At 39.6% G+C, this 16,215-nt stretch overlaps 1 protein-coding gene across 2 annotated transcripts in view; it reads right to left on the bottom strand.

Moving 5' to 3' along the window:
- znhit6 (zinc finger HIT-type containing 6) overlaps window positions 1–12,324 on the bottom strand; it is a 57,914-nt gene extending 45,590 nt beyond the window's left edge. For both annotated transcript variants that reach the window (XM_062028202.1, XM_062028203.1), the window contains exons 1-4: window positions 12,099–12,324; window positions 6,869–6,934; window positions 435–541; window positions 239–321 (exon numbers count right to left, since the gene is read on the bottom strand). In XM_062028202.1, coding sequence (XP_061884186.1) covers window positions 239–321; window positions 435–541; window positions 6,869–6,934; window positions 12,099–12,283 — 441 coding nt within the window. In that variant the 5' untranslated portion in view covers window positions 12,284–12,324. The remainder of the gene's footprint in view (window positions 1–238; window positions 322–434; window positions 542–6,868; window positions 6,935–12,098) is intronic.
- Window positions 12,325–16,215: the final 3,891 nt, after the last annotated feature.

Here is a 16,215-nt window from a genome sequence, read left to right as displayed (position 1 = left end):
CAGAAAGTGAACAAAAGTGTTAGCAATTGCTATGTAATGGAAAAGGGGGTAGGATTGCTTTTCTTACTCCTTTTCAAACATGTTAAAAAGAGAAACTGGAAATTGTGATGTATCATATTGTAAGTGTATGCATGTTCAAAATAAACTCAAACTCAAATACACAACAGCAGGTACCAAAAGGGAAGAAAAGTGAGTTTTGCATAAAAGGGCCCCTTTAAGTTAAACTAAGAGGACTCACTTTCCAAGAAGCACGAGGAACACGAATGAGATCTCTGTGGGCACCATCAGCAAACCTTCCTGTATCCTCCAGAAATCGGTAGTCTACAAATAAAAGTTGAACATTAAATACACATACCGAAGCATTTTGAAACACACATTAGCAGAACAATATTACTTTTTAAAAAAAATCATTTTAAGAATAACAACATACTTACCACTGAGAAGTGCCATTTCATCAAAATGAGAGAGAGTCACGAAAGCTGTTTTGTTTCTAACACCAGTGCATTTTGATTTTTCCTTATGTTTCTTCACACAATTCAAACTTAAAGACAAAGAGAAAGGGAAAATTCAATAAGTAAAAGCATTTACTTTTTGTTTTATTATGGCTTTTTCACAATACTTCCCAGAGAAGAATGTACACCAGAATGTATGTCAAGTATGAAAGACTTGGCACCCGACAAAACATGTTATTGGGTTCATGAGAACGAGACAAGATGTTAACAGTAGCACTTATGCTGTGAAGTGTTTTATTAGATCACTCAATTAATAATGCAAACTAATCTATGGATTACTCGATTACTCAGCTAATTGATAGCTGTTGCCCTAGTCCAAACCCTAAGGGAGAAAATATTTTGAAAGGGTAAGCATTACATAACAGAAATGTGTTTGACTGTGCAAACAGGCATGTAAAGGTGTAAATACAAAAAAAAACATGCCATGTGTTGCTACTGCCAATTTCACTGATGAGAGACAGGTATTTGGCCAGAGAAGGAATAACATTGAATCTAAAGAATCTATACAAAAAGAATGCTGACTGATGCCTTCAACAGCAGGCGTCCATAAGAGTAGGGGAAGGGCATCCTCTGGTGCCAAACAATTTCAGCTTGACTTTCAATATGGGAGCAGATTTTTAGGATTAGGTGCTAAATGTTCAAAATCAACAGAACTCGAGGAATAGACCGCAGATTGTTGCTACTACTAGTGGCATGTTATTGCAGGCCAGGAATCAAAAGAAAGTGTCAGTGACTACAAATACATGGCTGTGTGTCAGTCTTAAATATTGTGTTAAGCAACAGTGGAAACACTCTTTTTTTTATCACATACATGACATACCTCTTTGGCCTTTTTTATATGTGCTTAAATTAAAAAAGAGAGGCGCCATTTGTTTTAAAATGATAAGTTACACCTGGCTTGTTCAGGCCTGGATGGAACACAACTTTTACACTGAATGGAGTTACGTAAAACCATCCCAGAAACATAGCAGACGTTTATATGAACTTCTATTCACCTTAAAGGGGACCTGCATTTTTTTTTAGAAGTTGCCTATCCTTCACAATCATTATGAAACACATAGCGACGGATATACCTGTACATATATATATATATATATATATATATATATATATATATATATATATATATATATATATATTTTGTTTTAATGCATTCTAAATAGTAAATAAAGGCAATCAAAAGTCAGCTTACAATGAAGCCTATTGGAACCGCTCTATTCTGCCAATAAAGCCCTTAAAAAACATCCAAACACCTCTATTAGGGTTTTATGTACCGTATTTTTCGGACTATATGTCGCAGTTTTTTTCGTAGTTTGGCCGGGGGTGCGACTTATACTCAGGAGCGACTTATGTGTGAAATTATTAACACATTCCTGTAAAATATCAAATAATATTATTTAGCTCATTCACGAAAGAGACTAGACATATAAGATTTCATGGGATTTAGCGATTAGGAGTGACAGATTGTTTGGTAAACGTATAGCATGTCTATATGTTATAGTTATTTGAATGACTCTTACCATAATATGTTACGTTAACATACCAGGCACGTTCTCAGTTGGGTATTTATGCGTCATATAACGTACACTTATTCAGCCTGTTGTTCACTATTCTTTATTTATTTTAAATTGCCTTTCAAATGTCTATTCTTGGTGTTGGGTTTTATCAAATAAATTTCCCCCAAAAATGCGACTTATACTCCAGTGCGACTTATATATGTTTTTTTCCTTCTTTATTATGCATTTTCGGCAGGTGCGACTTATACTCCGGAGCGACTTATACTCTGAAAAATACGGTACATGGTGTTAGTATATATGTAATGTAGTAACAAGCACATTTATAATAATATTTAATATTTACATATTTTGCTCATTTTAAGCATACGCAGCGCATTCATTTAAAAAACGCATCGCAACATTCTCTTTCCTTTTCAACTCCATCACTGATTTCTTCTTACTGCAGACTTTATGACAAACATAATAGAACATCACTTACTGTACAATGTCTGCTGTCATTAGGATGCCGACTGGTAGGATGTGCATTAGGGCTGCGAATCTAAGGGTGTCCCACGATTCGATTCAATATCGATTCTTGGGGTCACGATTCGATTCAAAATCGATTTTTTTTTTCGATTCAACGCGATTCTTGATTCAAAAATGATATTTTCCCGATTCAAAAGGATTCTCTTTTCATTCAATACATAGGATTTCAGCAGCATCTACCCCAGTCTGCTGACATGCAAGCAGAGTAGTAGATTTTTGTAAAAAGCTTTTATACTTGTAAAGGACAATGTTTTATCAACTGATTGCAATAAAGTAAATTTGTTTTAACTATTAAATGAACCAAAAATATGACTTATTTTATCTGTGAAAATATTGGACACAGTGTGTTGTCAAGCTTATGAGATGCGATGCAAGTGTAAGCCACTGTACACTATTGTTTTTTTTTTTTTTTTTTTATAAATGTCTAATAATAATGTCAATGAGGGATTTTTAATCACTCCTATGTTGAAATTGTAACTAATATTGATATAATATTCATTTTTGTTTCACTACTTTTGGTTTGTTCTGTGTCGTGTTTGTGTCTTTTCTCAATTGCTCTGTTTATTGCAGTTCTGAGGGTTGCTGGGTCGGGTTTGGTTTTGGAATTGGATTGCATTGTTATGGTATTGCTGTGTATTGTTTTGTTGGATTGATTAATTTAAAAAAAAATCAATTAAAAATAAATGAATACATAAAAAAACAACGATTTTTTAAAAATGAGAATCGATTCTGAATCGCACAACGTGAGAATCGCGATTCGAATTCGAATAGATTTTTTCCAACACCCCTAATGTTCATATATTCCCTTTTACATGAAAAATTACTTCAAATTAATTAGTTAATTAAAAGGGAGGTGGAACCAAGCGTCTTTTCATGTAGTTCTCGCCATTGTAAGTTCCAAATTGGCTGTAACAGTGTACCAACATGTCGGAATACATCCTTGTTCTTCTACTATCCAGGTGAGAGGCATGATTTATGATCTACAATAACGTTTGACGAGCAAGACAACGAGCAAGCAGCTGATCAGTCCATGCCAACATTGGCACACAAGCTCGTGATCGCGGCGCCGCTATAAATAGTTGGTCTGCGATAGCGCTCAGTGTTTCCCATAAACTGCCAAGATACCTGTGGCGGTGGGGGCGTGGCTATGGGCGTGGTCATCATGACATCATCGAGCAATTTGCATAATTTACTACAATGATATGATTTTCTCTAAAAAGGCTCAAAAAATGTATACTTACTAATTAATAATAACAGTTTTGTTTTAAACGTCCATCCATCCAGCCATCCATTTTACAATATAAGTACAACACTTTATGTACATATTTATATACAGATTTGAACAATAAGTTATTCACTGAAATATATTTATTAATTGTGGTTCTTACAAAAAATATATCTTATAAAATATAAAAGCTAAAATGTCTCTTAAAGCTCTGCCCCTTTAATTAGTGCATACTAAATAATTTAACTTTAGCCTACTACTACAACCATATTATTTACCAGCAACATAAAGTGAAACAGAGGCAAAGGTGTCCTGCCACAGTCAGTAACAAATAAACAGAAAACAGTAGTGGTCAAATACAAATAAGGCAACAAGAGAAGTATCCTACACTTCTCTTTTGTAAAGTAAATCTCAACAGCCTATATGGGCATCTACATCAACTATATGATTTGCCTGAGAAGCTGGACAGGACAAAAAAATAAAAAATAAAATAAAATAAAATAAAATTACATTTTTTTTTTTTTTTAATTTGTGGCGGACGTAATTCTTTCATGGCGGGCCGCCACAAATAAATGAATGTGTGGGAAACACTGGCGCTTATAATAACAATATCACTAATAATTGGTTAACATTCAAGTCAGGAAAGATAAATGGAATATTGTTATCGCTTTTTGGATGCGTTATTGGGTTTTATGGGCGGAATAGAGGACCTCCCATTGGCTCCGCTGTAAGCAGACTTTTCTTTTTACAAGTTAGAATGCACAAAAAAAAATACAAGCTTCATCATGTCTTTCATGAACAATAGGCAAAATTCTAAAAAAAAAGTGCAGTTCCCCTTTAAATGTGCCCCAAATGTACATTTAACTGGCAGCACAAAGCCGAGTGCAGAGGTAGTGCTGTGTGATGTGGTCAAAAATAAACTGCTCAAAAAAAATAGAGGGAACACTTAAACAACAAAATGAAACTCCAAGTCAATCACACTTCTGTGAAATCAAACTGACCATTTAGGCAGCAACACTGATTGACAATGAATTTCACATGCTGTTGTGCAAATGGAATACAGGTTCATTTGGTGTGTTTTTATTTTCAACCCTGCATGGTTTTGAGGTAACGTTATTACTTTGTCACATTTTAACACCGTGTACTGCTCTTCATGAGATGTCTTCAAGTAATAGAAAAGAATAGACGTGTTCAAGTTGCTAGTAACAAATTGTTGGCTGCATGTTTTGCTGATTGTTTGGTTGATCTCTGACTTTTTTAATCCAAACAATAATAGTTCCTCTCCCCTCTTTTTGGCACCAACTTCTCTTCAGGTTTTGTTGGTTTGGCTTCCATTGTAGTCTCTTGTCTTTGCAATGCTGACATTCATGCTCCCAGTGGCTCATGCCGCAAAGTTCTTTTAAGTGACGTTAAATTGCAGTTACATTAGCCTTAGTCCAGATGTAAAATTGCAATACAAGCAATAGAGTTATATCGTACTGTAGACATTTTCGTGTCATACTACGAAATATATTGTAATATCGCTCAGCACTAAGCAAGGGTGTCAAGTGTGGCCCAGCAGACATTTGCTGCCCACAGCTATTTTTTTGTTGGCCCACAACACATGATGACAAAATAAACACATGCAAAATAAAACATCCACACAACCAACAACTAAGAAAAAATGCAACGGGCCAAATCGGGCCAGAAAATCAAAATGGCTAACGACCTGTGTTTTACTGTAATGATAAATGATAAATGGGTTGTACTTGTATAGCGCTTTTCTACCTTCAAGGTACTCAAAGCGCTTTGACAGTATTTCCACATTTACCCATTCACACACACATTCACACACTGATGGCGGGAGCTGCCATGCAAGGCGCCAACCAGCAGCCATCAGAGGCAAAGGGTGAAGTGTCTTGCCCAAGGACACAACGGACGTGACTAGGAAGGTAGAAGGTGGGAATTGAACCCCAGTAACCAGCAACCCTCCGATTGCTGGCACAGCCACTCTACCAACTTCGCCACGCCGTCCCTATATATATGTGGTCATTGATGATTATACGTATGTAAATCGTACGTCCTAACATGATGAACATGTGTATATTTTTTTTAAGAACAAGGTACATTTTCAAGTATTCTTAAGCCCTCAAAAAGGATTTACTTGGCAGAGTAATAAAAAGAATAAGAATATAACAGTTCTGTAATAGATGATTCTGGTTTATTCATGCTACTACCTGTCCAATGCTACCGCACCTTCCTTTGCATAATGTGCAAATTTAAGTTGTATTTACTTTTATTCATATTCATTCTTTATCTATTTGTAATTATGTTTCTTTGCCTGATTTGAAAGTGTGTGAACCCTGTTTAATTTATTGTATTCTATAGTCTAACAATTCTATTGTTTTTATTATGTGCTATTACATCTGCATAGTCGGTAGTTTTTATTATATTTTATTGTATTACTTTTTCTAGTGTTTTTGAGAGTGTTTCAGTTATATTTTCGATTTTTATACATATTCTCTTGGGGATCAATACAAGTTTGTGGCAGTCAAAATGTAATATATTTTAGATTAGCTATGATACTAAGTGGCTTTGTTACCTGTAACAAAAATATGTGAATGTTTAGCATATATTAATTTACCAACAATGCTTTGAGTGTATTTAACATACAAAATGACTTAACTCCTTACTTAATTCAACAAAAAAAATGTCTAGTTACTCAAGACGGATGTGACAATTGGACCTACAGCACTGAGTTAGATTTTTTCCTCCTGATTCATGATCACACTCTGATTGAGGAAAAAACACAGGATGACAGTAGCTCAAACCACAAGTATTGGCTTTCAGGACTTGGCTTGGTAACCGGAAACTGGACAAGTTGAGTCAAGGACAAGGATTCGGAACATGTGTATGTGGTCACTTTAGCATGAAAAAAAAAATCAAACATGAAGTGATTTTGCCCAAGGTCAAAAACAGTCATTACTTATTAAATTGTGGACATGTGCACCCTCCCGGTTCTTCCATGTGGCACAGTTTTTAAAGTCTTGCGTTGGAAATTACTCCACTCTCTAAGTATGTAGTGCAGGCTAGTATGTCCATGTTCTTACCTGCAAGAATGCGTGAAACAGGCAGGACACTTGTACTTGGCCTCCTCTGTGCCACAAACACCACAACTGTTGGCAAAACAAGAGTTAATTATACACAATCAGACACAATAGGTGATAAACCTAAAATGCACTACAACCTTTACTTAAAGGGAACCTAGGATGATTTTTATCTACATTTAACACACTTCATTGTCGTCTAACATGCTTTGGTGTAAATTGACGACAAACATCATCGCTATTGTTTTTTCCAGACACGGTCGAAAATAAACTTCATAAACACCTTGGGTCATAATATTAGGTACACCTGCCTATCTCATATCGATTCAGACCTGCATTAAAAAAAACTGTTTTTACCAGCATTAATAACACTGCATGTCGCATGTTGGAGTTTAGCGGTTAATCTAATTTCGTTGTGGCCTATATTGACAAAACAATCCCGTGTACATTGTTGTGGACAAATAAACAGGAATATTTATTTTATAGACACCAAAACAGACAGGAGGGCATTAGACAAAAGGAATGACACAGGAAAATGTCGCCAACAGTCTAATCGCCTGAAGCGCAGTGGGTGAAAGCTGGCCGACAGCATGTATCATAAATGCCCACATAAGTACGTCCACCACACCGTCACATCACACTGACACTACTGTTAAAAAAAAAGACTGCAAAACTCAAAACTTTGTGCATGCTAGCGCCGAAATGTATGAACCTTATGATTTGACACTATGGCATTGTTTAACAGGAGCATCCAACATTGTAAAAATGAGAAAAATCATCATAGGTTTCCCATGCTTGACAAACTGTTTGTTTTAATATGTTTGTTCCCTAACAAGGAGCTGAACGGCAACAATCTCAACGGGTGTGCGATTCAGTTAATACATTTACTTTAAATCTGTCAGTGTTTCCCATACATTCATTTATTTGTGGTAGCCCGGAACAATTAAAATAAACATTTAACAACAGTAAAAACATTTTTATATAGCTTTGGTGTGTTTATCGTAGTCAACAAACACATTATAACGGGACTGTTTGTATAGCTTGTCTTCCAACTCCGTACAGTAGATGGCGTCCTAACTTCTTGATACGCACAAACCACAGCTGACTTGGTCGTGCATTATAATGCATCTGTTAATCAATATAGTGATGTGCTATACCAGTGCTTCTCAAATATTTTCTGTCATGCCCCACCTACGAAGAAGAAAATATTTTGCGCCCCTCCACTCTCCACCGTGATTACAGACAGTATAATTTGTCTATAAAATTGTTCAAATGAAATCCATTATTATTGTTAACTATACCTCTGCATAATATTGTAATCTTATTAACATTAAAGGAAACAACACACCGGTCTTTCCTCGTCTCCCACCCTGGTTACAGTGAAGTCAAGCGCTATATACTCTTCATCATATTCGGGTACGGCAAAAAAAATGTTTGTCGCCGAGTGTGTTGTGTTAGAGCAGGGGTCGGCAACCCGCGGCTCCGGAGCCGCATGCGGCTCCTTGACCACTCTGATGCGGCTCAGCTACATACATGCCGACCCCCCCGATTTTCCCAGGAGACTTATGGATCTCAGTGTCTCTCATAGATTACTTCCAGGGAAAAAAATAATCCTATTTACACTCTAATTACTATATAAAGGGCGTGCCCTAATTGCACTGCAGTAATTGTCCTCTATAGCATTTACATATAGTGTGCCAGTCCAGCCGCATGTTGTTATTCCTTGCACACACAGGGGACAGCAAAGCATACTTACTCATCAGCCACACAGCTTACACTGACGGTAGCCATATCAAACAACTTTAACATTGTTACGTTACAAATATGCGCCACACTGTGAACCCACACCAAAAAAGAATGAAAAACACATTTCTGGAGAACATCCCACCGTAACACAACATAAACACAACACAACCATTACCCAGAATCCCATGCAGCCCTAACTCTTCCGGTCTACATTATACACCCCCGCTACCACCAAATCCCCCCACACATCAACCCCCCCCCCCCTTCCGTGCGTTGGTTGAGCGGAAGAGTTAGGGCTGCATGGGATTCTGGGTATTGGTACCGTCAGTGTAAGATGTGTGGCTGCTGAGGTAGTAGCCTTGCTGTCAATTACGTGAGCAAACTGCGAAGCGGCATTCTACATGTGGTCGAGCAGGTACACTGTTAGGGCAGACCGCAGAGGGTGCCAATTGCAGTGTCATCACGTTCTGATATTCGGGAGTCTCCCGGGATAAATGAGAGGATTGGCAAGTATAACATCAAATTTCCACATTAAAGTGCGTGCTGGTGCGTGTGTCGGAGACCCCTGGTTAACATAGCACAAAGCATTTAAGCTTTGTATGCGGTGTTTTTCATTTTAAATTTTAGAAATTTTTTTGTGGCTCCCATTACTTTCTATAATTTGTGAAACTTGCCAAAATGGCTCTTTGAGTGGTAAAGGTTGCCGACCCCTGTGTTAGAGGAACGGCAAGAGAACTTTCGAATGTCCAGGTCAGCTGTGATTCTACTTAGTGAAAAACTTTGTCCATTTGTCGAAGGAGAGACAACGAAAATGCATGCTTCCGTGGACAAGGGAAGACCACAAAAAATAGCAAATGCATTTGGACTGGCAAAGCAGACTATCAGTTATTGTCCGCTTTGTATGTCAAGCGATAACTCAACGTCTAGTTTTGTACACCGTAACTATTGTGAAGCCATGAAGTGGCTGCGGCCGTCAAATACGACAGCCAATTTCACCCTACAAGCACAGTGTCCTGTTGTAAAATGTCCTTTATCACATTTACTTTCACACGTCCATTAAAGATATGATTCATGTATGATGGCTCAGGTGTGATTCACTACAATAGTCTAACAGCTGCTGATGGTGAGGCAAGCAAGGTTTACTGTTAAAAGAAATGTGTCAATAGTCTACATTGAAACACAGGGTAAGAATACACTTCCAGGTCAGAGGTGACTATGACGCCCGCATTTTTTCGTGCATGCGTACTTGGTCGTGTGGCGCCGGCGGACGGAGGGGGCAGGGGGTCTTAAACGGTGACATTGTTGTGTGTGTGGACACGGATAAGGTTAGGTGGGATTTACCCTGGATAACCTTATCCGGCTTAGTGTAGAAGGGGTCTAAGTGCTTCCCTCATTTCCCTAGATACCCAACGCCACTGATACTTTCCGGTGCTGTGGGAAAAACTTCTGTCCGGTAATACTGTGGCACTCTAAGCTCAGTGGCCACTTCCTTTTAAGGACATCCTGTTTATAGTAGGGATGTCCGATAATGGCTTTTTTGCCAATATCCGATATTCCGATATTGTCCAACTCTTAATTACCAATACCGATATCAACCGATACGATATATACAGTCGTGGAATTAACACATTATTATGCCTAATTTTGTTGTGATGTCCAGCTGGATGCATTAAACAATATAACAAGGTTTTCCAAAATAAATCAACTCAAGTTATGGAAAAAAATGCCAACATGGCACTGCCATATTTATTATGGAAGTCACAAAGTGCATAATTTTTTTTAACATGCCTCAAAACTGCAGCTTGGAATTTGGGACATGCTCTGCCTGAGAGAGCATGAGGAGGTTGAGGTGGGCGGGGTTGAGGTGGGGGGGGTAGGGTGTAGCGGGGGGTGTATATTGTAGCGTCACGGAAGAGTTAGTGCTGCAAGAGGTTCTGGGCATTTGTTCTGTTGTGTTTATGTTGTGTTACGGTGCGGATGTTCTCCCGAAATGTGTTTATCATTCTTGTTTGGTGTGGGTTCACAGTGTGGCGCATATTTGTAACGGTGTTAAAGTTGTTTATAAAGCCACCCCAGTGTGACCTGTATGGCTGTTGACCAAGTATGCCTTGCATCCACTTGTGTGTGTGACAAGCCGTAGATATTATGTGACTGGGCCGGCACGCAAAGGCAGTGCCTTTAAGGTATATTGGCGCTCTGTATTTCTCGCCACGTCCGTGTACACAGTGGCGTTTTAAAAAGTCATAAATTTTACTTTTTGAAACCGATACCGATAACTTTGAAACCGATACTGATAATTTTCGACATTACATTTTAAAGCTCCTTCTTCTGGTGAAGAAGGAGCTGAGCCGCAAGGCAAAGCTCTCAATTTACCGGTCGATCTACGTTCCCATCCTCACCTATGGTCATGAGCTTGGGGTTATGACCGAAAGGACAAGATCACGGGTACAAGCGGCCGAAATTAGTTTCCTCCGCCGGGTGGCGGGTCTCTCCCTTAGAGATAGGGTGAGAAGCTCTGTCATCCGGGAGGAGCTCAAAGTAAAGCCGCTGCTCCTCCACATCAAGAGGAGCCAGATGAGGTGGTTCGGGCATCTGGTCAGGATGCCACCCGAACGCCTCCCTAGGGAGGTATTTAGGGCACGTCCGACCGGTAGGAGGCCACGGGGAAGACCCAGGACACATTGGGAAGACTATGTCTCCCGGCTGGCCTGGGAACGCCTCGGGATCCCCCGGGAAGAGCTAGACGAAGTGGCTGGGGAGAGGGAAGTCTGGGCTTCCCTGCTTAGGCTGCTGCCCCCGCGACCCGACCTCGGATAAGCGGGAGAAGATGGATGGATGGATGGATGGATGGACATTTTAAAGCATTTATCGGCCGATAATATCGGCAGTCCGATATTATCTGGCATCTCTAGTTAAAAGTGTTGCAATGGTTAGTTATTAATTAATCAGTTGTTAAAACATATGCTGTTTATTTCTCTTAATGTCAACATTTTAACAGTATGACGAAAAAGGACATTTTAAATATCAATTCTACAGTGATTCGACTAGGAACTGTAGTTAACTCATGGATCACACACCTACATTTTGCAGTGAGAGAACAGAGAGTTGTGCAGAAATCCCTCTTACTTTAGTAGTAGTTAGCTATTCGTCACAATGTAATTTTTCAGATATAATAGACATAAAAAAATGATTTTGGCAACATCCATCCATCCATTTTCTACCGCTTGTCCCTTGTGGGGTGGCGGGGGTTGCTGGAGCCTGGGTGGACCAAATATTACAAGGCAGTGTTTCAAGTCGGTGTCACCGGAAGCAGCTACTGCACAGGAACGTGTTGTGTTTTTTTATGAAATAACTTTATAGTCTAGTTTGTGAACGACAAAAATATTGAGAGTTCGGTGATATCATTTTAATAACTACATAATTACAAATAAACACTACATGAACTTGATATCTGCGTATGGTCTTAGGTTGACTTCCGAACACTTACTTCGAGAGAGAAACCTTTCTTTTCGTCCCCTTCGACTCTTCGCCTTCACTACTGCTGTCCACAGATGTCTCCGGGGGCGACATTATGTTTGTCGGCATGGAAAATGTGGACCACATTGCAGGGAGCGAGCAGCCACACTTCAAAACAAACCTTTTTCTTCTTCTTCTTCTTCCACCGGTGACCATGCGGGAATTCCTGGCTGCTAGATCCGGTTTAAACTCTGCTCTTTAGCGCCCCTCAGTGTCCGGAGATGCAATTACATCCCGTTTATTATGTAAGGTCCTCATGAGTAAACACTCGACCTAATGAGATTTTGAGTTGTTTGGTCCTTTTTTGTTTGTTTGTAATAATAAAATTGTGTTCCGTGGCACATTGTATAAATACTATATCAACAACAAAAAAAAACCCACAAAAAATGGGAAGGACACAATGTATAAAGAAACATTGGTCATGTTAATACAAATATCCAAGCTTTGTCCTGAAATATATAGTATTTATAAAATAGATCCAAATAAAAAATATAATTTTTCATTCCTTTGGGGGAAAAAAGTTTGGACACAACTGACCTGCTTTATAGAGACAAAAGTGATGAGACATGTGCTCACAGCACACATGAAGTGCATCCGGAAAGTATTTACAGCACTTCCATCCATCCATCCATCTTCTTCCACTTATCCGAGGTCGGGTCGCGGGGGCAGCAGCCTAAGCAGAGAAGCCCAGACTTTCCTCTCCCCAGCCACTTTGTCCAGCTCTTCCCGGGGGATCCCGAGGTGTTCCCAGGCCAGACATAGTCTTCCCAATGTGTCCTGGGTCTTCCCCGTGGCCTCCTACCGGTCGGACGTGCCCTAAATACCTCCCTAGGGAGGCGTTCGGGTGGCATCCTGACCAGATGCCCGAACCACCTCATCTGGCTCCTCTTGATGTGGAGGAGCAGCGGCTTTACTTTGAGCTCCTCCCGGATGACAGAGCTTCTCACCCTATCTCTAAGGGAGAACCCCGCCACCCGGCGGAGGAAACTAATTTCGGCCGCTTGATCGTGTCCTTTCAGTCATAACCCAAAGCTCATGACCATAGGTGAGGATGGGAACGTAGATCGACCGGTAAATTGAGAGCTTTGCCTTCCTGCTCAGCTCCTTCTTCACCACAACGGATCGATACAGCGTCCGCATTACTGAAGACGCCGCACCGATCCGCCTGTCTATCTCCCGATCCACTCTTCCCTCACTCGTGATCAAAACTCCGAGGTACTTGAACTCCTCCACTTGGGGCAGGGTCTCCTCCCCAACCCACAGATGGCACTCCACCCTTTTCCGGGAGAGAACCATGGACTCGGACTTGGAGGTGCTGATTCTCTTTCCAGTCACTTCACACTTCGACTGCGAACCGATCCAGTGAGAGCTGAAGATCCTGGCCAGATGAAGCCATCAGGACCACATCATCTGCAAAAAGCAGAGACCTAATCCTGCAGCCACCAAATCGGATCCCCTCAACGCCTTGACTGCGCCTAGAAATTCTGTCCATAAAAGTTATGAACAGAATGGGTGACAAAGGGCAGCCTTGGCGGAGTCCAACCCTCACTGGAAACAGGCTGCCCTTTGTCATTTACAGCACTCCAGTTTATATAATACAGCCTTATTCCAAAATGTAATACATTCATTTTTGTCCTCAAAATTGTGAACACAATACCCATTAATGACAATGTACAAACAGGTTTTTTTTTTTAAATGTTTGCAAATGTATTAAAAATAAAAATCTAAGAAATTACATGTACAGTCGTGGTCAAAAGTTTACATACCCTCTAAAGGCTTAGTGGCCACATGCGTGGACAGCACCTTTTAGCTCTTATTTCCAAAATTGTGTACACTACTGAATTGGGGTCTTACGGCCGCTTATGTGGACACTTATACTGCCATCTGGTGGTGTCAGAAGAGTATAACATACAATGGAATTTAAAAAAAAAAAAGTGTAAAAATAAGAATTAGCATGTCACTAAACATGAAGTACACGTTTGTGTACTTATGGACTAAGTACATCATATCAAAAGAGGATTCTTAGTTTTTATTCTAATTAGGGTCCAATAAGCCCAAATAGCAAAGAGAAATAAAAAAAAGCATGTAAACAAACAGCTTGGGCTTTAAGAGGATACACTTGTAAAGAACATAATGTCATGGCTGTCTTGAGTTTACAATAATTTCTACAACTCTTTTGTGATAGAGTGATTGGAGCACATACTTTTTTGTCACAAAAAAACATTCATGAAGTTTGGTTCTTTTATGATTTTATTATGGGTCTACTGAAAATATGATCAAATTTTCTGAGTCAAAAGTATACATACAGCAATGTTAATATTTGGTTACATGTCCCTTGGCAAGTTTCACTGTAATAAGGCGCTTTTGGTAGCCATCCACAAGCTTCTGGTTGAATTTTTGACCACTCCTCTTGACAAAATTGGTGCAATTCAGCTAAATGTGTTGGTTTTCTGACATGGACTTGTTTCTTCAGCATTGTCCACACGTTTAAGTCAGTACTTTGGGAAGGCCATTCTAAAACCTTAATTCTAGCCTGATTTAGCCATTCCTTTACCACTTTTGACATGTGTTTGGGATCATTGTCCTGTTGGAACACCCAACTGCGCCCAAGACACAACCTCCGGGCTGACGATTTTAGGTTGTCCTGAAGAATTTGGAGGTAATCCTCCTTTTTCACTGTCCCATTTACTCTCTGTAAAGCACCAGTTCCATTAGCAGCAAAACAGGCCCAGAGCATAATACGTTTGTACTACCACCACCATGCTTGATGGTAGGAATGGTGTTCCTGGGATTAAAGGCCTCACCTTTTCTCCTCCAAACATATTGTTGGGTATTGTGGCCAAACACCTCAATTTTTGTTTCATCTGACCACAGAACTTTCCTCCAGAAGGTCTAATCTTCGTCCATGTGATGTCGGATGAAACAAACATTGAGCTGTTTGGCCACAATACCCAGCAATATGTTCCGACATGTCCTTCACAAGTGTATGTAAACTTTTGACCACGACTGTACATAAGTATTCACAGCCTTTGCAGTGGAGCTCGAAAGCGAGCTCAGTGGCATCCTGTTTCAACTGATCATCCTTGAGACGTTGCTACAGTTTAATTAGAGTACAACTGTGTTAAGAAAGACAGAGCCATCCTGTAAAAAGAAAGAAAGAAAGAAAGAAAGAAAGAAAGAAAGAAAGAAAGAAAGAAAGAAAGAAAACCTGCTCCACAGAGCTCATGACCTCAGACTTGGGCGACGGTTCATCTTTCAGCAGGACAACGACCCGAAACACACAGCCAAGATATCAAAGGAATGGCTTCAGGACAACTCTGTAAATGTCCTTGAGAGGCCTTGCTAGAGCCCAGACTTCAATTCCATTGAACATCTCTGGAAAGATCTGAAAAAGGCTGCACAAACGCTTCCCATCCAACCTGATGGAGCTTGAGCGGTGCTGCTAAGAGAAATGGACAAAAAGCAATAGGTGTGCCAAGCTTGTGGCATCGTGTTCTAAAACAGTGGTCTCCAACCACCGGTCCGTAGATCGATTGGTACCGGGCCGCACAAGAAATAAAAAAATAAAAAACATTTTATTTTTTTAAAATTAGATCAACATAAAAAACACAAGATACACTTACAATTGGTGCACCGACCCAAACAACCTCCCTCCCCCATTTACACTCATTCGCACAAAAGGGTTGTTTCTTTCTGTTATTAATATTTCTGGTTCCTACATTATATATCAATATAAATCAATACAGTCTGCAGGGATACAGTCCGTAAGCACACATGATTGTATTTTTTTATGACCAAAAAATAAATAAAAATAAAATAAAAATACCCCCCCCCCCCCCCGCCCCCGTTCTAAAATACTTGAGGCTGTATTTACTGCCAAAGGCTGTGAAAACGTATGTACATGTGATTTATTTTTATTTTGCCAAAAAAAAAAAAAGTTTTCACATTGTCCTTAAGGGATATTGTGTTTAGAATTTTTAAAACAAAAATTTATTTATTCCATTTTGGAGTAAGGCTATAATATAACATTTGGAAAAAGTGAAGCGCTGTCAAAACCTTTTGGATGCACCTTTTTGGAAGAGACAATA

This window comes from Entelurus aequoreus, linkage group LG19 (assembly GCF_033978785.1).
Source record: "Entelurus aequoreus isolate RoL-2023_Sb linkage group LG19, RoL_Eaeq_v1.1, whole genome shotgun sequence".
In the NCBI taxonomy this organism is placed as follows: domain Eukaryota; kingdom Metazoa; phylum Chordata; class Actinopteri; order Syngnathiformes; family Syngnathidae; genus Entelurus; species Entelurus aequoreus.
Note: the sequence above shows the minus strand (reverse complement) of the source record. Positions and strands in the feature narration are given on the sequence as shown.